The sequence below is a fragment of the Vanellus vanellus genome (assembly GCF_965231255.1).
Source record: "Vanellus vanellus genome assembly, chromosome: 4".
NCBI lineage: Eukaryota > Metazoa > Chordata > Aves > Charadriiformes > Charadriidae > Vanellus > Vanellus vanellus.
In genome coordinates, this window is record NC_138909.1 from 73158474 (window position 1) to 73182216 (window position 23743).

General features: G+C 41.1%; 1 protein-coding gene and 1 long non-coding RNA gene across 4 annotated transcripts in view; one reads left to right on the forward strand and one right to left on the reverse strand.

Moving 5' to 3' along the window:
- Positions 1 to 11694, reverse strand: part of USP46 (ubiquitin specific peptidase 46) — a gene marked incomplete at both ends in the record, with an annotated part of 28956 nt that extends 17262 nt beyond the window's left edge. For 2 of the 3 annotated variants that reach the window (XM_082482967.1, XM_082482966.1), the window contains one exon: positions 11638 to 11694. In XM_082482967.1, the coding sequence (XP_082339093.1) occupies positions 11638 to 11673 (36 nt within the window). Of the gene's footprint in view, positions 1 to 10499; positions 10581 to 11637 lie in introns of those variants that run through there. The other variant, XM_082482965.1, reaches the window with a different exon arrangement.
- An 8404-nt stretch (positions 11695 to 20098) lies between these two features.
- Positions 20099 to 22763, forward strand: LOC309671607. The gene is made up of 5 exons (XR_014269163.1): positions 20099 to 20127; positions 20404 to 20606; positions 21479 to 21590; positions 22020 to 22103; positions 22483 to 22763. It is a non-coding gene; the product is annotated as an uncharacterized lncRNA (long non-coding RNA).
- The last annotated feature ends 980 nt before the right edge of the window (positions 22764 to 23743 follow it).

The following is a 23743-nucleotide window of genomic DNA, read 5'->3' on the forward strand; positions in this document are numbered from 1 at the left end:
GGTGTTCCTTCCCCAACTTCTCCCCAAAGCCCGATTTGTGTTTCCTTACTGCACCTACCATCACCACTTCTTGCTAGATTAGTTTATTATTTCATGTCAATTCATCAGAAGAAGATGATTTTAGTCAACAGAAGCAGTGGTGTGAAACTCAGCACAGGTGCTCTTCGAGAATTTGCAGGCCTTGAAAGTAAAACAGCTCCTTCAAATTGGAAGTTTCCAGAAATCTCCAAAGATTTTGTATTTCCCCTCCCCTTAGCGGATCTCTTTCCACTCTCTCCCTTTCCCTCACATAGACACAGCTGATTGCTCAGACCAAGTGTACGTGGTTGCCCAGACATTCCCTTGAGACTGAAGTGCTTTACCTGCACAAGGCTCCATGCAAAGCTTAAGGATACATTATATGTCCTCAGTGGGCTCTGCTAGGCCTCAGTGAGAAACTTGGAAAAAGGAATGATCTATACAAATCCATTATTGGCTACCTTTCAACAGAGGTGACAGTGTGATATTTATGTAAGTTCCATACGAAGGTTAGTTCCTTTGCTTGGAAAGTCAGCCCTGCCAAAGCTGCACAGATTCAGCAAAGCATCCAACTTCCCGAGAGGGAGGAAACTGATAGACATTTGTTTATCTGATATTACCAGTGAAGCAAATGGCCACAGTTCCCCTCACAACCTTGTCAGATAAAAGAAAAACGTGTCTAGAGAAGATTAATGCAGCTTCTGAGAAAACCATCTTCATGTTAATACTCATTGTACAGCCTTCACATCAAAGCAAAGGTTTTCTTCGATTACACTTTTAGCGTTTAAATCAAGACACCTAACATAAGAATGAAACGTGTGATTTTCCAGTTTTGCAGGGAGTATTTTCCACACTGAAAAAAATCCTCCCTCTAGCATTCACTGCAAATAATATCTCTGAAAAGTAACCGCCTACTTTTTCATAAACCACAGGTTTGTGTATGCTATTACACAAGTAGAATGCAAGTGCTCTGCTAACTAGTTGCTCCTACATTACTCATTTGCCTTTCCTCCAGGGCCAGGGTTTCTTTCTTCAGAGGATGCCAGATGGTTTGACAAATCCATTTTAGTATTTAAATTGTCTTGTAAATATTGTGAGAAAGAGCAAGAATTGGGATTTACCAAACAGAATTATCACTGAAAACCAAACAAATCTGTGACGATGTGCACTAACTGATCGTCATATAAAAACTATACATTGCATGGAAATTTCCAAAGTACATGCTGTTGAAACAAAACATCCTTAGTAACAGCTTGTCATAGAGCTTTACCTCTCCAAAACCAGGCCTTGGCTGTTGCAAAAATAAAACTAAGCACCATGTGCCAGTTTCCCAATAAAACAGAGGTTAAATTCAATCTTTGGGTAAGCTGACATAAGTCCCGTGGACTTCATTAGAGGTTGTGCCTTCTTATATCAAAGGCAATTTCAATCTGGTTTATTTTAAGGTCTCCAAAAAGATAGTGTTAAATTCACAGAAAAAAAAAAGAGTAGGAAAACAAGTAAGAAGCACAGAGACCTAATACTTCAAAGTAGGATTTATTACTTACATGGAGAAAAAAAGTGTAGACAGATTATTTAGTAAACTCAAACCATGCCACGTTGCATATATGTTACACATTTTGCCTAAGAAGTCTCCTCAAGAAGCAGTTGACATGATGGCAGAAGAAACAATTGGAATTTTTTCCAACCAAACTATACCAGAAACTGTATACCCCAGCCAGGTTTAAGATGGAAAAAATATGCTATTAGAGATGTGTTAAAGATGATTCAGAACTCTGTTTAAACCAAACATATCAAATATAGAAAACATGTTAGCCTATTGAGGTTAATCTACAGCAAAAGTCAACCATGACTATTTAATGTGGTTTTAAGCATGGTTGTGTTTGCTCCCATTCCCAGCAAGTCATTTTCATCACTTCTGCAGTGAAAACCTGCTCAAATATTTTTAATACAATCCATTCTCTGCGGTTTTATACACGGTCCTGTCCTTCAGCTAGGAGAAATATTCTACAGCAGCTGAATCCGCTGTAGTTTCATGAAAACCAGCAAGAGTGGCAGCGTGGCCACAGAGCCTGAAATGAGGAAAGACCACATAAGTCAGTGAACTGGGATCTGGGACTATTAAATAGATCTATATCAGGGTATAGAGACAATAAAGGAGATGGGCTCGTTCTTAAAAGAGTACACTAATGAAGGAAATGCAACAAAGTGACTGTGGTGGCCAGACCTTATGAGAATGAGAACTAGGTCAATGTGGAAACTCCTACTATGTATTCTGTGGTGTTGGTGAACCTTGATTTCTCTGAAGTTTTACCACTTAATTCAACAATCAGTATTTAGCCCCAACAAAATGGCAAAGACATACAGTTGGAGACATAGCCAAGCATGGATCAATTCAGTGTAAGCCAAGATTTCTATCTCAGCATCACTCCAAAAACTGTCTGGCCATATGACCTATATTTTTTTCCTCTTGTTATTTTGCTCTAGGCCTTCCAATGGATAAGCCTGCCGGTTTTCTTTTCAGCTGAAGTTTCTGATAATATTGCTAAGAATTTAATTTGTGCTTTGCATCACATGAAACAGATTAAGTAAAAAAAAAAACCAACTCCTGTTCCTTTGCACTTTAACATGTAAACAAAACAACAGTTCAGGAAGAAAAGAAAAAAGATATCAGATTAGATCATTAAATCACAGGTAGCAAAATAACCTAAATACAATTATTCTGTGGAGGATGAGAAATGTAATAGAGCTAATATGAAAGATACTGCAAACAGAAGACAGCAAATCAGACTAGACTTTCTAGTGTGATGGAGATACAAAACGGCACTAACTTTCTAGAAATATGCATGTGCTTAATTTAAAGTAAATGAGTACGGTAAAGAAATTAGGACATTTCATAAGTCACCTATGGAAAACCTATTAAATAGTTAATTCCAAACAAACAGAAACGCAGTATGAATAACCATCAAACAATAAAATACAAAATAAGAAATAACAAGAAATATCTTGCTCTCAAGAAAATCTAAAACATGTAAGAAAAACCACATAAAATTTGAATTGTGAAAACAGAAGTTTAACAAATATATAAGGAAAAAGAGATCAATGAAGGAAGCTGGCTGGTCCATGACGAAGGGCTTCAGATCATATAAAGCTGTGAACTAGATTTTTTTTTTCCTTAGTATTCAGGGAAAGTGAGAGCAATGTGTTTGAAATAGGGTTGTTTCCTGAAGGGAGAAACTGAACACTTAAGACAAACTAAGGGTGACATCTGGGCTGGTAGAAGAGAAATTAGAATAAAAATAGAAATGGCTTCAGGGCCAGGCAGCCGGAGTTTCAGGATTTTGGAAGGCATAGCATATGGGAGGGAAGGGAAAAAGAAGATGAAGAAAGATGTAGAAGGCCTCCTGGCCAACAAATGGCAGAGGTGGATAACCCAAAAGAGTGGAAGCAACTGTAAATAAAATCCAAACTTATCTCCCAGAAGCAACACAAAGAAAACAAGAGTAAGAGAAAAGCAAGCAATATCACACCAGGCAGTATATATGCAACTGCTTTCAATAAACACTTGTCCTCAGTGTTGGACTTTGACTATCCTCAGGGACAACCTCAACTTTCAGAGAGGTATGGTGAGTAATAGGAATAGTTGAACCAGCCTTCTTCCAAACTCATTGATACTACATATAAAATCTGAAATGTTTCTGTAACTTCTAAAATGTAAGTCCCACAAGATGGTGTAATTTAACCAGATTAGCTTTTTTCTTTCTGCAAAGAAAAGTTTTATTATTCCTCCAGCAGAGTTATTTTTGGACTTTGTTGCCACAAGATAATAGAGGAAAGAAAGGGTGCTATGAAAAACATAGTGGATCATAGTAAACAGTAAGAGGATATTGACTGACCTAAAACCCATGGTGTACTCATATTTTTGAAGGAAAGGCAATTTAAGACAATGTATCTAAATAATTTTTGTGCCTTTTTTTCCAAAGAGTTTTCGGATCATTAAGGTAAATTACAACAGCTTGAAAGGAGATGTCTAACTTGTTTTTTTGCTGGATGCACTAAACTATCTCTAATCACAGATCTAAGTATTACATATTCCATAAATAATTTCAGCTTTTTACTGTGGCGTTACCAAGAAACAGATAAAAATTGAGGCCTGAAATCCTGAATCACTTAAAATCTTGGAAGAAGTATTTAAGGCACTTGGTCTTATATAGCTTGAAGAACTTGGTTTTCTCAAAGCACAAAGCAACCATGTACTGGAAGTGAGGTTCTAGGGGTGTGTTACAAGTTCAGTATCTAAATCCATAAACAATTTTTTAAAATATTGATCATTAAAGTTTCCATGATTAGACATTCTTTACCAAACTGCAACCAAGTATTCTCTCATGAGTCTGTCTCCATTCCCAGCTTAATTGTTCTTGGATTAGTGGCACTCAGGCTTTTGCTGGAACAAGTAGCAAAAACATTTTTTTTTGGCCAGTTTCTGTCTTCAGAACTCATAACCTCAAGATGGCCTCACAAGTGAAAAAGAGACTGAGGTTTGCTTACAGACTATAATTTCTTCAATAACATTTTTGTCTAGGCCACCCAGGCTGCGTACGTGGTGCCTCAGAGCTTTCTAAAGGCAAGACACCCTCTAGACTTTATCACAGCTGCACCAGCTGGAGTATTCTTTGATAACCTGGAGACAGAAGAAAGAATATCTTCATTAAATCTCAATATAACATGAGTTATGAGGCCTGCAGTTATGTTGCAGGACAGGTTCAGAATTCAAAATTATTTTTGGCAGTCAATTTTTGACTTCTTTTCATTTTAGAGAAATGCTCTAAAACCTGTTGAATTTCAGCTGAGACAAGTGTGAAATTCTGAAGAATCACCTGTACATGTACAGAATAGGAAACACCTGACTAAGGGAGGAGAGAAAGGAGGAGAGAAAGGAGGAGAGAAAGGAGGAGAGAAAGGAGGAGAGAAAGGAGGAGAGAAAGGAGGAGAGAAAGGAGGAGAGAAAGGAGGAGAGAAAGGAGGAGAGAAAGGAGGAGAGAAAGGAGGAGAGAAAGGAGGAGAGAAAGGAGGAGAGAAAGGAGGAGAGAAAGGAGGAGAGAAAGGAAAAAAGTCTGGAGACTGTAGCATAGTGTAAGATGAACAGCTATGCAGTGCTACTTCCAAAAAAAAAAAAAAAAACCCAACCAAAAAACATAACAACAACAACTGTAGACAACGTAATGAAATTCTTACAGACGGGACTCTGCAAAGTCCTTAAAGTAATTTTCCTGTTTCACTTGTCACTGGTAAGACTTCAGACAGGACCTTGTGTCCAGGCTTGGGTGCTAGGTCTCAAGAAAGATGAAGAAAACTGGAGAGAATCCAAAAGAAGGCAGTCAAAATGAAAAACATAACTCTAGAGAAAAATGACCTGCAAAAAAGGGTTGAACAGGGTTGTGTTGCATAAGACAAAAAAGTCTGAGGCAGGACATGACAATATTTTCAAGTATATAGCTTGTTATAGAAAGGAACAGGTCTGTTCTTGATCTCAGGAGCGGACAGGATAAGAAGTACTCAAATTAGAGTATTAGTAAGAAGTACTCAAATTATAGTAATGTAGGTTCAGGTGTGAAATTAGGAAATATTCTAGTCATAAGGACAGTGAAGCATCGGGGTAGACTGCCTAGAGAGATGACGTAGTCACTGTCAGTGGAAATCTTCAAGTTAGACAGACACATGTCAGAAATAAGACAGGTTTATGAAATGGAATTCTGGTGGACAGTTGGAGACTTTACTGCCATAGGACAGTTTAGATGCAACTATTATTAGGTCATTAATTGTGAAATCAAATTAAATAACCACAACACACAATATTCAGTAATGGCTGGATTGAAGCTGTCAGCTCAGCAGCCTTCTCTGCAAAGACTGAGCATACCCAAGAACATGTTTATAATGGAGGTGGAGATGCAGGCTCATTTCTTCCCCAGAAGTACTGATACACTGTGATGTTAAGAGTACATAATGTATATAAATGTATATAAGTGTATCTACCAAACAGCCAAGCAAGGACAGTTTCTTGAGGCTAAAGGAAGATCAGAAGAGGAGGTTTTGCTGTCTGCATCTCTGACTGGCCATGATTTGCACTCCATAGACTGTGATTCTTCAAGCCCATCAGAATCTCACCTCCTTCGTGCCACTTGCCCACCACACACAGTTAATCAGGGTCCAGAGTCTGCTTTTAATCCCATCTCTTCCACAATTCAGTCTTACTCAGCATTGCTGAGCTGTAATTAAGAGGTTCCTTTGTTAAGGTATTTAGCATAACCACCAGTTTGCTCTTAATTCAGCAACTCAAAGCGAAAGACTGTATGCATCTAAAAGAAACACATTGTATACCACACATAGTACTCATGAATTGTCCTGGCATGCTTGTCTTCTAAACAACTAGTAAGTGTATGATAACCACTTTAGACATTAAAAAAAAAAAAGTATTCATGCAAGACAAGCCTTAGTCATTAGTCCAGGTTATACACTGGAAATTACATAGTAGGATGTTTCTCACTTTGCATATCCTTCTGTATCTGATCTAAAAAATATATTTTGTGGACTTTTGTTTATCCTGTGATGGAATGCACACTGTTTGTCAGGCCAGTACCCATTTGTCAGTCATACTCTCAAGTTTCTAAATTTTTCATATTTTTGTTTCTATATATGTCATACCAAAATAGTGCACTCTTGAGACTATGCTTCTAAAACTGCATTACTTGAACTGCCTGTAACTAATCTTTTCAGATGTAAAAAACTATTTTCCTTTAACAATCTAAATATGCGTTCAGATAGCTGTTTTACTGTCTTGGCATGTATTATTCTTCCTTAATCTCTGTTCATGACAAGTTTTGAAAGTCATGAAAAGAACACTGCATGTTGCCCAAATGAATACATCCAATTGAAAGTCACAGTGATCAATTCTGTAATCCAATAACACTCTTATTGTACGAAGCAGAATTTGACTATTCTTACAGCATTACTATTGCAATTTTTTTTATATTAAGCATTTTCCAGATATATGTTTCTAGTTTGAGTCCTCACTCTGCCAATGCCTCATATTCAAACAAATCCTGCAATAAGTCTCTAAAACAATGACATTAAAAACAAACAAACAAACAAGAAATCTAACAGTTATTTTTATTTACTTCCTGAACGTAGAGACTTCCAGGTTTTTATGTTTTTTCTCTACAACTAGTTTCCAGGACAGTTAGAAACTTTATTTTGGTTTTAAAAATGAAAGCTGGAATTCACAGATATTCACATAATTCCTGGTGAATTGTGTGAAGGTTTTCCTGAAGAAAAACACCAATTGTTATGAAAGTCATAGAGACTATGAGAAGAAAGGGTAACAGGAAAGCTGAATTAATAAAATCCAAAATTAATCTGAGGAACTGCAATTTTTTTTCCCAAAGGATATCTATACAACAACTACAAGGAGCAACTGTGAGGTATCTCAGAAAATACCTCGTATCAGAAGCAAACAAATGTATTCAGAATGCCCCATTTATTAAATTGACAGAGCACTCTAAAGTGCAGATCAGGTTATTTGAAATACAAAATTATGAAAGGGGGGATTAATGCCTGTTTTCAGCAGAATGTTAAAAGGTATTTAGGAGAAATATGGTGCACAGAGCTTGTTAGCCATCTCTGTAAAAATATATGTGAATACATACTGAAATGGTTAGATGTCCTTCACCACGCATAACAGCAATATCCCTAGTCCACTGCTGCAGCATGAGCTTAACTCAGAACTCGAGCCAGTACCAAAAGCTCATCAACAGAGAAACGTACTGCAGAGGATTTCAGTAAGCAACAGTCTTAAAATGCCAGCATGCCTATCTACCTTTGAAGCAGCATTTTGTACTTGAGTCATCAAGTTGTCTCACAGAAACAATACCAAAGAGGATTACAGCATCCTGGGGGCTAAAAGCACATCCCTAGTTTGTGTCTACAGTCTACAAGGGTTACATGGCACTGGGTGTTGGTGTTCCCTCAAACAGGGTTTCGTCAGCATATCTTATGTTTCTTCACATCTACTATACCTGTCCTACATAAAAGCTGATGATTGCTGTATACCCCCTTCTGTGGTGAACCTGGTGTGCACACAGAGTGGATGAACTTTCCCAGTGTCTGAAAGTCAGACAGGAGAAACTTCCTGGGGACTAGAGCTCCCTTTTCAGAGAGGGTGGCCACTGTGCCCATGTAAAAGTCCCACTGATTCCTCTAGGCACAGTTGCCTTCGTCCCGTCCACCCCAGCAAAACAAGTTTTAGCTCTTTGGTCTCATTAAACAAATCAGTGAATAATAACTAGTACTACTGGTATTATAATAGGGGGACAAAACTGGTAAAAGACAATAGAGGAAATTTGTTTAATTCTAGAAGTTGTGCATTTGAATAATTACTATAAAAAAATGTGTCAAGTGAAAAATTTGCACCTAAAATTTTTCCTTACTGCTTAGCTCCTACTGTGTCTGCCTCAGCACATGAGAGTTTATCCAGTGAATATATGGTACCAGATCTCTTTTGCAAGCAAGCTGAATACTGTCCCTGACTTCCTTGCTTCACTACAATTGTTTTGATCCTTCCTGGAAGAGACTAAATCTCTACTATCATCAGGAGACAAAAATTACAATCTGGGATACTAGACCTCAGGCTGTCAATTAAATAGCAAACATACACCCTAAAATGATGAACTGCCAGATTCCCTTGAGCTAAATTCGATCAGCTAAATTTCATCTCTGTTTTTCCCCCTCCAGGACATGAAAGTACTCGGACGAATAAACACAAAAAGCTTTGTTAAGACTTTGACTACCATTGAAAACATAAATCTATATTGAATTCAGAGAGGGACAAGTATTTCAGGACCAATTCCTCCCTCTGCCACCCTGGAAATCAACTGGGCACCATCCATTTTTTTTTGCAAAAGTTAAGAAGAGAAAAATTTCTGTGAACACACTCAAGTGGAACAGGAATGGAAAAAGATAAAGAAGAACATAACTTTTTTTCATTACTGTGTTCAGCCAGGTTAAATAACTTAGAAACATACCATTATGCAGCATTATATACCAAAATATATTATATTACCTAAGAATTATGCAATTATTTCTTAATCCACAAATTGTAAGTAGTTCAGTTCTTCAAGCTCTGTGTTATAGCGCTGGAACAAGATCTGGGAAGTAACATCTTTGCCTGGTAGATTTCGACAGATGCTCTAAATCAAACTATCACTGCAAATATACAGGTTTTATACAGGTAAAAGGTGATTCTAAACTTTGAAAGTCCCTTTCTTATGGAGGGTTGTCATAGCTCCTCCTACGGACCATTGAGTTCAAGTCCATCAGCTCATCTAAGCAGACACGTATTTGGAGAAGCCATAATGCAGTGTTGCCAATACTTCCAAGAATTTATGTTTCTCTTACAACCCCGAATTCCTGTAACTTTCTGAAAATCTCAGCTTTTTTCCTAAAAGAACTTCCAGTCTGTGCGGGTTATCCAGAAAAGACTAAATGTGACCAGCACAACACAACCTCTCTAAAAGCTAAGTACACAGCCCCCAAGGAATATGTAGCTTTAAAACATCATTATTGTTAAACCAACTTCACCTTCTGTCACAGTACTGGTACCATGAAGTAGAATTGTCTTGAACCATGAGCCCTTGCACGCCTTTTCTGCCTGAGGTTCTAATCCTTCCCTTCAGTCTCTCCAGTTCTCAGATACTACTTTTGCAGGATATGCTGGCAGTGACAGCTGAGCAGCTCACCCTTAGAATACAGCAAAACAGGTTTTGCTGTGAACCTGTTCAGTCTTTGGGAGAAGCATATTGTATACAAGTGCATCTGTCTGAACCACACAAAAGAAATCATGGAGTTGCTAGTACTTTATGCCAATGCTAAAGTCTTAAAACCACCTAAGAGTCTCCAGCTCCCCTTCATGCGGTGCTCGCTTATGCAGTCTGCAGGGCATCACACCCACCACTCATCAGCAATAAAAACCAGCCTGCCTCAGAAGGAAGGTACATGTGCCCAGGTTTTTTCCTCAATTGTGTACTGTTTCCTAAACCTTTCTTTGCAGTATCCCTGGCCTACTGGCCCACAGGACTGGAAATTATTAAGAACAATGAAAAGTTTAGAAAACTACTTACTGTTGCTGAAGAAAGGTGAGCACCCAGATTATTTTATCCCAAGTTTGGATTTTGTATTAAGTTTTTTTTAATGCCAAATCCAACCCTCCCTCTCTGCATTTCAGAGCAGGCTTTTCAAAGGGAGGACTGAGGCTTCAGTCAGAACTATGCGTGGGATGCCCTGGGCATCTGGTTGGAAACAAAAGAGCAAGCCCACTTAAATGGAAGCGTGGACACTTGGAAGGGAAGCATGTTCCCCGCTCCCTCCCCCAGAGCACTGCTGCTGAGCCCACAGGAGCCAGGCCTCGGGGGCTGTGCCTGTTGCCTTACCCTGGAGGTAGGCTCCATTCTCCAGGGCAGATGAATGGTATGTGTGGCATCACCAGCACAAGGCATGCTGGGGCACCACATGGAGGGAAGCTGGCAATTGCATGTAGCTGCTCTTGAAGAACCTGGAAATAAGGGGGAAAAATACAGACTAAACCAACAAGATGTGCAGAAATAGGCTTCTCTTCTGTTTTCATTGGGGTGCTTAGCACACACCCATTTCTTTGGCAAGTTTATTACTGCCTCACTGTATTCATAAACCTTTGACAAAGTTTGAGCCCTCCCTTCCCCCTCCCCCAAGAAGTTTCAAAAATCTAAACTCAATTAAATGCCCCAAGTTTGTCAGGGTTAAAATTACATCCAAACACAATATTGAAAGTGTCCTTTCAACTGTTCCTGGAGAGGAAAACAGCAAATCCTGAACGTAACAAACAAAAATATTAACGTATCCTTATTTCTTCCTAATTGTCTAGTCTGATTTAGAGAAAGCTGAGCGATTCAAGAGCAATTAACAAACAGCAGTCCTCTCTGAGTGGCGTGCAGTGCAAGCTAAACCTTGATGTTAGCTCTAAAGCCAAGACTTCCTAGAACAGGTACTCAGCATTGAGATCCAAAAGCGTATTATCAGGCATCTAAACATCCTTGTCTTCTCTGTAACCTGGCCCCATGAGACCACGGAGTACCTCCCCGAGAGGGTTAAATAGGGTTCACTGACTTAATATGGATTCAGAACCCAACTTTGGGGTCCTTTCGCAGGATTATTAGGGCGGGAGGAAGGGCAGGAGGACGAAGGGCGGGCCGCGGCTCCGTCTGCAACGCGGATGGGCCAAGGCCAGGGCCAGCCCCGCTCCGGAGGGCCCCGCACCGGCTCAGCATCTCCGTCCCTCCCCGGCCCACTCCCGGGCTGCTCCGCGAAAACTCCTTGGGACATCGCCGCTCTCCGGCGGCCAACTCCATCCCGGCCACATCCCGACGCAGCCTGCCCGGCTTCCCCGCCGGGATGCGGTCGTTTCTTTTGCCGGGAGCCCCCTTTGGGAGCTCCCCCCCCCCCACACCTCCCCCCCAGCCGGGCCTGCCCCCGGAGGGGCTGCTGTGCCGCCGCCCCCCGCCCTCGCCGGCGCGCCTGCCCGCCAGCACTCACCATATTACAGATGGAGGCGATGTTTCTGACAGTCATTAGTCTAAAGGTTGCAGCGATCCCACACCGCCATCTTTATAAGGTGAAAACAGCCCCGCTCATGGTGGGAAGAGCGCAGGAAGGGAGAGGGGGCGGCGGTGGCGGCTTCTGCTCCGGGGCTGGGATAAAAGCAAGAGGAGGGGACTGCACAGGCACGCTTTGAGCCCGCAGAGCAGCGAGAAGGACGGACCTTCCTGCCCACCCTCCCCCGGGCGAGTGACCGGGAGGTTTAACGGCGCGGGGTGAGCAGCCGCATCCCCACTCCTTCCGCCTCTGACTCTCGCAGGGTGCGCAGGGCCCCGGGCTCCCGCTGGAGCGCTCAGCCGCGCCTCTGCGCCAGCCGGCACCGCGCTAATCTCTGCCTTCCTCCTCCTCCTCCTCCTCCTCCTCCTCCTCCTCCTCTCCCGGCGGCTGCCGCTCGCCGCTCCATCGCAGCGCCGCGCCCGTTTGATCCGCTCTGACAGGGCCGGGGAAGGAAAGGTCGGAGGCGGTGACCGGCAGCCGGCGGGCCCGGCCGGGGCGGGGAGGAGGGGGCTGCCTGCTCGGCGCCCCGCTGCGGAACCGGCGCTCCGAAGGGAGCCGGGGTGGCTGAATTGCCGGGCCTGGAACGGCCACAGGGCTGCGAAACTCAGGCTTCGGTACGTGCGACATGGTTTTGGCAGGCGGTGGGGTGAAGGACAGGCAGGCAGAGTCCGGGCAGGACGACATGGATGTGTGGCTGGGACGGCAGGACTGTACTTTGGGGACACGCGCTCTCCACCTCATTTGAGGTCCACGGGAGCCCAGGCACTTGCAAACCCCAGAACAGTAGGCTGGGGTGTAATTTACTGCCTACAGCAGGTGCTTTGCATCACCATTCATGCAGACAACATCTATCTTCACAGATGCTGTTTGGGGACCACATCCACACCACGCATCTTAGTGCCAAAGTGCTCGCTCACAAGTTTAGAGCATGTGGCATTTATACAACACTGTTAATGCAATAATCTTAGCTCCTCTTCAAACACAAGTCAGTCGAGGCCCATGCCTTTCTCCAAGGTAGAGCAGTATCGGAGTATTACATTCACACACGTGATAACAGGCACAAGGATGTTAAATAGCGGACTTAAGGCCACACAGCAACCCTCTGAGACAAGCAAGAACAGAGTTCGGCCAGGGCAATGCTTCATCTTAGAATTCCCCTTTTTCTTAGCAAATATTGCAGTTTTCAGCAGAAGCTTAAGGCCCATATATTGTTCCCCTGCTGTGCTGAGAAAATAATTCAAATGAAGAGAGCGCTCTGCTAACATCTCTATAAGCACCTCTGCTCCTAACAGCACCTGGAACTATGGCACACTCAGGCTTGGCTATGCTTTTTGCTTCATGATGCTGGAATATAATCATTCCAGCCTATAGAGCTTGGCCCCACAGGCTTTATTTACAGGAAACATTCAGAAGTCAGTCTTTTTTTTTTTTTTAATTATTATTATTTCAAAAGAAGGTCTATGATTAAGAAAAATCTAGCACCAGCTGTAGCATCTAAAGATAAATTCCTACCCTGAGAATACTGTTAGGTAAGTGGCCTCAATCCAGCTCATTGTGGACAAGTGCCCACTTTATAAAAACGGTACCAAATTTGACATTAGTTGGCAACTTGTTTACAGTTTCAGCAAAGAAACTCAAAATGGAGTTGTCACAGAGACAGAACTTTCTTTCCTCAGTAAATTGAATTAATTATGTTAAATCATTGCAGATTTTGGAAATACAAGGTGGAGAAAGATTTTTGGACATTACAGAGTGAAATCGTAAGGGCTACTAAACTGCTTCATAAATCCACAAATCAGTATGTAAAAGAACCATCAAATAATATAACACTGAGAAAAAAATAATCTTTGGTATAATTCTATTAAGTTCGTGGTCTTACATTATGTGTGAATTTGATCCCAAGTGTTTAATTTGCTTAAACTCTGAGGACTGGATTATACGTAATAGCACATGTTTTCTTGACATAATCAAGGGAAATGGGAGTTAAAGAGGAGGTGTCGTTGCAGCACTGGCCACGCTCAGCCTCAGTTCTGAAGCAATCAAGGTCTGATTGGTCTCCAGTGCATTTCTAAGTAGCCTACAGAGACTGACAGTACTGCACAATAGCTGTTTTTTAATCCCAGATCCCTTTTATTCTAGAAGCCTAATTGTATACTCTTTGCTGCGGCCCATTTATTCCAATTTACTATAGAGAATCGTACTTGCTCTCAGTGAAGAGTTATAAAGCAAATGAATGTTTTTGATAGGTGCTTAAAAATTTAAGTGGAACAAAAAGTGGTAAATAATAAAGCCATTTACCTCACATACATTTTAATGGGAAGGATGTTATTCCCATAGTACAAACCCCAGAGAAATCATACAAAGTAGGAACGCAAAAAAGTAAGAAAAAGGTTAGTGGCATTTTCATACTTTTACTTTGTCACTGATGTTAATTACTTGACTTCAGGATAAAGTTTCAGGTGGTTTCTGGTTGTTAGACCCTTTTTATTTTTAACACAAAGTTAAATTGCTATTAGTTAAGCATTTATTGGTTGTTCAGGGAAATGACTATTGTTGAAAATAAGCATATTTGGAAATATGGACATAGATACATACACTCACATCATTCTGTAAAGGATTCAGTATAATTATCCTTAATGCTAGCACAAATACTTTCATTGAAGGGTGGGCACATTTCATGTCCTATTTTTGAGGATTCATAATAAAAATAGGAAATAGTATATAAGTGTTTATGTGCCAGTTTAACAATAGTTAAGCACTGGCTTTTTTGCTCTTCAGTCACATATCAAACTGGGAATGAGGAAAGAAATTTTCACACTTGAAATGGGCTGGTAAGTGTTTTGGCTTTCTTCTGGTGTTGTCATTTTCATGACCAGAAAGTTTATTTCTGTTGCTTTTTGAAGATAAAAAAAGTGCTAAGAAAAGCAACAAATGCTAGTTACAAACATTATAGGAACTGTATAAATAAAGAACAGTGAACAATTGTTTCCCCTCTAAAGCATTGCCCTATCTCTTCATAACAAACAACTAACCCTGTGTTTCTTCTGAGTGTTAGACAAAGAGAAGTAAAACAAAGGACTATTTATAACCTAGGAGTGCTTATATAATTTCTGTTGAAAGGTCAAAAAATGCCTCCTGCATTTAATTTTAGATCAGTCTTGGTCTCATCTGGTTATATGCTTGAACATTTTTATTTCACTACATAAAATAAGAACCTACTGTAAATATCTGTTTTAGCTAGCAGAGGCTTGGACTTTCATAATATTTTCCAGCTGACTTTCTCAGAGTACTTTGCAAACATTCCCTCAGACTTGTCAAATTATTGGGTGGCAAGTTAATATTAGCTTCTTTTACAAAGCACGAAAACAGGCAGCAGAAATTTAGCAACTTGTCCAAAGTTACACAGGGTAGTTAGTAGCAAAGCTGCGACTGCATCTGCTCACTCTGTGCTACAAGGAGGATATTGCATTTCCTCTCCAGAAATCTTGGAAAATTCCACAGAGGGTTCATTTGTGTTTTTCTTATAATAAACTCTAGTCCAGAAATGGGTAATCATCAGTCAGTTTTGCTGAACAAGTGTTTGGAACAGAATAAAATTTAGGATAGATTTCCAGGCAAATAAAAGGTCATTTTAATGGAAAAGGCAGTTAAAATAATACTTGAGTTTTCTGGATGGTGGGAGAATACATAATAAGAATTAAAATAGAACTCAGATATCTGAAATACTTTCAGTGCTGACAATGTATGTTTAAATTTTACAAATGCTTTTTTCTATATCGTATCTCACATTAAATTATGTTCTACAAAAAATATCGATATGTCTTTAACAGAATGGAAAATATGTAGACACAAGCATGAGGACTAAGGATTTTCTGTGAGGCCTGGCCCCCCACTGCAGAACAGATTGGGAGCTTTAATAGAATGCCAAATGCCAACTTGCAGCCCATGGACTGAGACTGTAGTGCATGGCTCATAGCAGGTCTGCGGAAGCCACTCTATTTACACCTGAAATTCTAATGGTAAGAGTGAGTAGCAGTCCATGAAAAATGTATGGCAATCCACAGAAGATGTGGGGAATCTCCTGAGGGCCTCTTAGTCTAAAAAAAAAAAACCACCCTCAATTTTGGAATCACTATTCCTCTTTAAGACTGTCAATGTCAAAGCAATGCCTACCCAACATTTTCCAATTATCTGAGAAATTACTTCTCTTGATTTAAAATATGGTAAAACTTTATCTTTAGAATCCTAACAAGTAATACTGTCACCTACCAAATATGAAGCACAGAAAATAAAACTTTGCATTAAATTAATCTCTGAATCTTGCTGTCTTTGCTGATGTAAACATACTAGTTGGCAGAGATGGCATACAATGTCTTACTTTTTCTCAGAAATTGCTATTTTACAGAAGAAAACAAAATATACTTTCACAAAATATACTTTTTTTTTTTTTTTTTTTGGCCAAACATCAGATTTGGAAGCCCCAAAACAGCAGAATAAGACAGATGCAAATACATTGATGTTAAATACACTAAGAGCTGGGTGACTAGATAAAAGTGGCTAATAGTTCTATATTGATAACCATTAAACTCTTTATCCTATGAAAAGGCTGTATAGCCTATGAACTGGCTCTATAGCCAGTTTAATGCTTGATAATGGCCTAGAGCTGTGGTTGTCTAATAATATCTTACTCTTGCCTTTTCCCTTCTGCTTAATTGTTTGGTTTTTGTGTTGTTTGTTTGGTTGGGGTTTTTTTTTTGTTTGGTTTGGGGTTTTTTTGGGTGTTTTTTTTATTTTTTTTAAGTATTAGGAGCTTTGAACAGTGACAATAAGAGAAATTCTGCATATCACTCTATGAGTTTACATAATATTAATCTTCCCTGACACTACTCCACTGAAAATATTCCCACGTTTCCATAAGGTAGAAGCTTGAAGAATGGCCTCTTTGACAGGTTTAGCAATGACTTTCAGTGGCAAACTTTACTGGTATTTTTCTTACCTATACAAAATGTGCTTTCAGTTGGAAAGATACTATTTAAGTTCTGATCCTAGATATTGGCTAGAAAGAGATAACCAAAAATTTTAGCCATGGAAGTAATTTACCAAACAAGAAGATACTCAGTAAAAAATAACAGAAAACTTTCTGCCTCTGGAAAGGAAATAACAGTTCTGGCTTGCCCTTCTCTTCTTCTCCAAAGGTTTTATTTATTATTTTTGTTCTATTCTACAGGCTCTAATTTTAACTAACACACACTCTGAGAGCAAAACATAAATGATATTTTGACAGCAGACAGGCTGTAAGTGGCATTTAGTCTATTTTCAGCATGAATTTAGAATAGCCTTTTCATTTCATGTAAATTGTGGCATAAATTAATGAAATTACAGTTTTATTACATTAGCATCTCAAAGTTTTAATCAAGATACAGTCTTATTGCTTTGGATATATAGTTTGGGGTTTTTGTTGTTGTGGGTTTTTTTGTGGGTGTGTTGGTTGGTTGGGTTTTTTTGGGGTTTTTTTTGTTTGTTTGTTTGTTTGTTTGTGTGGGTGTTTTTTGTTGTAGGGTTTTTTTTGTTTTGTTTTGTTTTTTTAAAAATGGGCTGTTACACTGTAAGGTCCCAAACCTGCCAATCTCTTAATGCAGGTGGATACTGTCATTCATCTGCAGACACTGATGGTCACATCAAGATTTTACTTGCTTGGTTTTCCTTCGTATCCATATGGAGAGAGACAGTGAAATTGAAATGAAACATTAATGACAACTGTGTACTGTGGTGAACCAGCACAGTGTTTTTAATCAAAGGTTTTTCAAAAGTCTTTCAGCTGAGAGGTATCAGACCAGTGACTTTAAGATACTGCTCTCCAAGACTTGAACAATTGCATTCAGATCACCACAGACACCTTAAAAAGCTCAACACTAAACCCACAAAATAACCAAGGCACCCAGCTGCCACTTAGCTAACTTCAAAATGCAGACCTTCAGATACCCTTCTCCATAACTACCTACAGTGCAAGTGCACTAATGCAAACAGACCTAACACCACCTACTTGCATGTTAACCTCACAGTGAAAAGAAACAAAGGCTCTTTGACATGAGGTGACCCATGTGGAACAAAGGTAGCACTTTAAGTATCTGATTCTTAAGCGTAGTTCTTGTAACAACTGTCCATACTCCCCCCCCCCCCCCCCCCCCCAAATATTTTCACATTCACTGGTCAAGGTCCCATGATAACTGAAGTTCCTGCAAATTCTACTCATGACCAGACCTGCATCTCTCCTGGTTAGCAATCCAGGATCCATCTCAAAATTAAGGTGTATTTAGATCCACCAGTAATATGGGCTTTTCCATAAGTCCCCAGGGTACCCAGGCTTGTAGGCAGACTCAGTGCCAGCTGAGAAGTTTGTTCAGGTAAGTTAGAAGCAGCCCTTTCCATCCAACAAAACATAGAAATGGCAGATCTGCCTGCAGTCTTGCAGTTGGTAACTCAATGATTACAGTGCTTGTCCAGAAAACAGGAAAACCCTATCTGCATGTAAAGAGGCTCAAATCCACACCTGACCTTTGCTGGGACAGTAATTTATTCTATAGGGAATGTTTGGGAATGAACAGACAGGGCAGGTGGTCTCTGCGTTCCTCCTCTTGAAGTTGTGCCGCTATCAGACAAAGAGTAAGTTTCATGGAGCTGGACAGAAGGCAAGTATGCAAAGTTTGTATGGGGAGGACAGAAGAAAGCTCATGCAGAGGAAGAAAAAGGAGTAGGATTTTATCTGAATGATAAAAATGCTTATCTGGGATGGATACTGATCACTGGTTTGCTGTGAGGTTCTAGTTTACATTCTGTACTGGAAAAGAAGAAATGGAGTTTAACATACATCCCACTGGCACAGGTTGTAAAAACTTAAAGGTGGGATGCCACTTCATTTTTTTGATGACATAACAAGAAAGGACTGATCTGATTTATGTGTCTAACTGTAGAAAATGGTCATTGCAGAGAACCCCACCTGAAATAACTTGAAGCTACATACCTCACAAATCCATATCCTAGAGCCCTGAGGCAGCACTTGAATCCTGATGTACTCAGAATAAACGTACTGGCACAGGGATTACATCAGCAACAATGTTCTAAGTAAGTATCAAGAATTAGACAGAAGAGGTAACTAGATCTTATAAGAAACAATTTCTAGTGCAACAATATGACTGTTTGTTTCAGGCTGAATCAGATCAGTTTCGATCTGATGAGGGTAATTCAAATGCAGGGTTCAGAATGAGGGATAGTGGGTCAACCTGTCATTTTCTTTCCACACACTTACAGGTGCTGTGCTGGTAGCAACTCAGTATGAGCCAAGACATACTGTTGCTCCCTGAGACAGGAAGCTATGAATTATCAGCGATATATCCACCTCTTTGTGAAGCAGGAACTTTCATTGAATGAAGAACTCCACGGTAACCAAGATGTTGTGGTTCCTACCTACTAGATTTTCTGGGCAACACTCAAAGCCTCTGTACTGCAAGTGACTAATTCCCAGTTTATACTAATCTGCTTGTACTCACCCTAAAACCTCTCAGTAGTCTCACCAGTCAGTCAGCACATCTCAGCTGAGGTAGAACAGCCGGGTCTTGCATCCGCGTTGCGGGGTAACTCGCAGGGTGTCAGGCCTGGTCCCACCACACCACCCCGCCAGCTGTGGCCCAAGCTTGTTCTCGAGCCAGCTGTGGCCTGGGCCTGCTCAAGAGCCAGCTGTGGCCTGGGCCTGCTCGAGACCCAGCTGCACGTGCTGTAGCCTCAGCCAGGGTGTTAGTGCAGGCTTGAGGCTTACTTCGCTATCCTTACAGGCAGATCCTAAGCCCCTTAAAGCAGGGCTTAGATGGGAGTTTTAGCCAGAGATCAGCGGCATTTAGTTCCTCAAAACCGCTACACAGCTGCTACTTCACACCGAAGACGCTTTGGTTTCTTTAAGTTAAAGACCTCCGGGACCTTAGAGTTCGGCCTAGGCAGAGATCGACGATTAACGCCCCAAAGGACGACGAAAGCCTCGTTCACGACCCAGGCCGCGGGTCAGCCCCTGACCGACCGCCGCAGCGAGCAGGACCGAGCAACTGGGGCACTCATTACTGCGGCACAGGACCTCCCCCCTCACATCCGACCGCCACCGGCCGTCGCCCGCGGCTCCGGGGGCAGCCCCGCGCCGCCTGCTTGCGGGGGGAGGCGCAACTACGGCAGCCTCGCCACAGCACTCGCCCGCAGCCCCACTACAGCGGGTCAACCGCCCCCGCCTCTCCCACCTCAGGGAAGGATCACGTGCGCTGGCTCCACCAATAGGCGGCGGCGCCCTTCGCTCTGGTCTCGCGGGAGCTGCGCAGCGGTATATAAGGCGGCGGGTGGCGCCTAGCACCCCTCTCTGCCTGCCGCCGGTCGGCGGGGTAAGGCGGCTGGGTAAGGGCTCCCAACGGCCGGGGTGTGGGGACTGTGGGCGGGACCTCCCTCGTGTCTTCCCTTCAGATCTTGCCCTCTCGGAGCCTGGCGGTGGTCCGAGGAGTCAACACAGGGGGATAGAGCACTTTCCCCTCACAAAAACCCAGTGCGGAGCCCTCCCCTCCGCCCTGCATCCTGTCGTGAGGCACAAGCGGCCCCTCTCCCTTCCCCCCTCCCCGGGCTCTCCCTCACTGCTACGGGTTGACCTCTCTCTTTCTCTCTTCCCCTCCCCGGTAGTGCGTGCCTTGGGCCGCCCGCACCCCCATGGCGGCTGCCCGGCGGGGCACAAGGCGGCAGACAGCGTCCCGGGGTACCGGCAAGGCCTCCCCATGCCGCCGAGGGCCTTGCCCGCTGGCCTGCCGCAGGAGGCGGAGCACGGTAGGCCTCGGCGGTGGGAAGAAGCGCTGGGGATGAGGAGCCGTGCCTTCGAAGGCCCATAGGTAAGGGGGGAACACAGGTCCCATCGCATGTCTCACAGCATGGGGCTGGTCAGATAAGGCTTTGGGCTTCAGAAACGGCAGGGCTTTGACTCCTGGGGCTTTGTACCGCTTAAACATATCTGAGGGTGTTAATCTGTGTCACCGTGAGACAAAGAAGTATTTGTGTACATTTGTACCCTTCTGCCCTGTTTTTTAAAGTGTAGGTATTAAGCTGCACAGACCTTGGATCTGATTTAGTGCAGTGGGCTTTTTTTTTTTTTTTTATAGGCTGCATCAAGAAAATTAGTTATACCTTTGGTGTTTAGGATATGGAATGCTGTAGGCTCTTAAGTTCAAATGGACTTAATTTTTTTAAACAAAAGTCACTGATCGCATAGGCCTTCTGCCCAGTCTTCCAGTGTGTCTGTAACAGTGACCTTTGATGTCTTGGTTGAGTTCTGCATAGTTTGTAACAAGGTATATGTAAGTAGGCACAAGGTAGCAATGAATTGGGTGGTAAAGATCAATCTGTTAAATCTAGAAATGTACAGCTTACTTCAGGGTAGTGTGAACACTAAGCAATTTAGGCTTAATAAAACTTACATTGTTTCTGATTAGTAGTATATTTTAAAAGATGTTCTATGTAATTTTAACGGGTTGTTTAGAAAAGAAGCTTTTCACCAGATTAAGCCATTTACTACATTTTGCTCTAGGTCTTGATTTGATAATAAACTTTATGTAAATAACTTATGCAACTTTGTAGAATATGGCTTTAAGAACATCTAATTCAACATAATAGCACCTTTGTAGACTATGGCTTTAAGAATGTCTGTAATTAGACATAATATAAGTTACATTACAGTTTAGTATTTTTTCTTTTTTGTGCTGTTTAGGGGTCCCACTTAGCAACTTCATGTTTGAAATATTCTACACGTGGTTGATCACACCTAAATTAGAAGCAATGCTCAGGACTTCTTAGGAATGAATATTATCTTCTGCTAGAAGGTAAGTGTGCGCTACAGTAATGACAATTGCAGATTGTTTTAAATCTTAATTTTTGATAATTCACAAATTTCACATAAATTATAATACCCTTTTTGAGTAAATGGTAAGTTCAGATCGTCTTAGTTAATAAGAAAAAAATTGGTGGTATAACCTACTCCCCTTTTATGCTTTGCCCTCTTAAGTCTGGTGGTGTCTTAAGTGGCCAACACAGAGGGGTATAAAAGTTCTCTCTCAAACCCAGAGGTGAGGTGGAAACTCTTCTTTGGATCATGCTGAGAGGAACACATTAACGAAACTACTGAGCTTCAGGAAGTTACCAAATCAACTCTATTGCATTCAAAATAGCTTGTAGGTAGGTTTTGAACTGTTATCTGATTATCATGTTGTTTGAGTCTTTAATATCAGTCTCATGTAAATCTTATTTTCCAGGTTTCTCAAGTGTGTTGATGCTTCATGAACCTATGTGAAATATCTTGAGTGAAAAGAGTTCCTTGTAAATTGATTGGTCTCCAGGTATGTGGTGTGAAAAGGATTATCAGCTGTTAGTGGTTGGATTGTCTTCTATATCTAAAGAAGTTTAAATAACTCCTTACCTGAAAACTAACAGAAAAAGAAAAAAGGCAACCAAAACCAAAATTAGTTTTGACTAGTGGAAACCCATGTGGAAATTGTTAGAACTTTATACAGATTTAGGCAATCTAAATTGGAAAAGATTAGAGGAAAGCTTAGAGTCACAATAGCTATTGGATTCATTTACTCATCTGGCTTGACATTGAGAAATGGCTGACTTGAGTGTTAGTGTCATGTAACATGTTCATACAGCTCAACCTTAGGCCAGTTACCTCTTGTGTGTGTGACACTGACTGCAAATTAAATAAAACTTCTTTTACAGGGAGGAAAACAGCATGTGCATAGGGTTGGAACTGATACTAAACGTCAGCTTATGATTTGATGAGCGGCTGATACGTGAATTCATACCAGATGACTCCAGTTGTCACCTGTAGTGTATTGTCTTGAAAGTGAAATTGAGACAAGCAATGGCTAAAACTACATATCTTCAACAATTGTGTTTAAACAGGAACCTCACCATTTGTTGAAACTTTAAGTTTTCTTAAACTACTGTAATTTATTTCTGTGGGTTAACTGAAATAAAACATGAGAATGCTACCAGAAGTTTGTGTGTTCTGAAGTTTTCTCATCTAGGTGTTTCCTGTATGAAGGCTTTATTTCATGGATGTGAATGCTTTTATATTGTCATGCAGAAACATTCTGTTGCCATGTGGAAATTTAATCTTTAACTTGCAAATCCATCAATAATGTCCCTCTTAATTTTCATCTTTTACTCTGAATGTCTGGTCAAGGTTTTCTGAAGTTTTCTAGAATGCAGAAACACTTTAAGGTCACCTGGCCAACTTCTAAGTCATTTCATTATGCTGTACATGGTGTTTTCATGTTCTCCAACTAGTGGAAAGACTGTTTCAAACCTCAAAGAACAAGTACTATTACACCCTTAGCAAGAATCCCATTACCTGCCTACTTCAAATAAACAAAAAAAAAATGCTGCCATATTCCATGCAAAAAACCAACTAATGTGAAGATCCTTGAAGGGCAAGATCAATACTGTTGAGCAGCTGAAAGCTTGTATGTGCTTTTCAGTTGCTTATGTCTAGGTAAATATTAAAAATTATTCCTCAATAGTAGGTCTTAACGTGAAGTGATTTATGTGCATCCTGTTACTAGCCAATGCTTCCTTGGAATGCAAAAATAAGAATACAAAATATAGTTGGAAGTACCTGCCAGGCACTCCTTACAGCCTGGACAGGAAAGTGAGTTAGTGTGGCTGTATGACCATACTTTGCATTATATACCCTTGGTCAGGTTTAACCTCCAACTAGTCATGAAGCATTTCTAGTTATTATCTTTGCTTAAATATCTGCTAAATGGGGTCAGTGGTGATCTATTATTTGTAGCCTGCTAGGCTTACCTAAGTGTTTCTTTTCCTCTGGACTTGTGTTTTAATAAAAGCTAAAACTAAATCTGAAGGGCATACAAAAGTACTTGATATTAAACCTGTCTGACAACTGTCTAGTTCCTGTTATGAGAAACAATGAATCATTTTCCTACAAGCTTTGTCAGTTATTTTAGAGACCTCT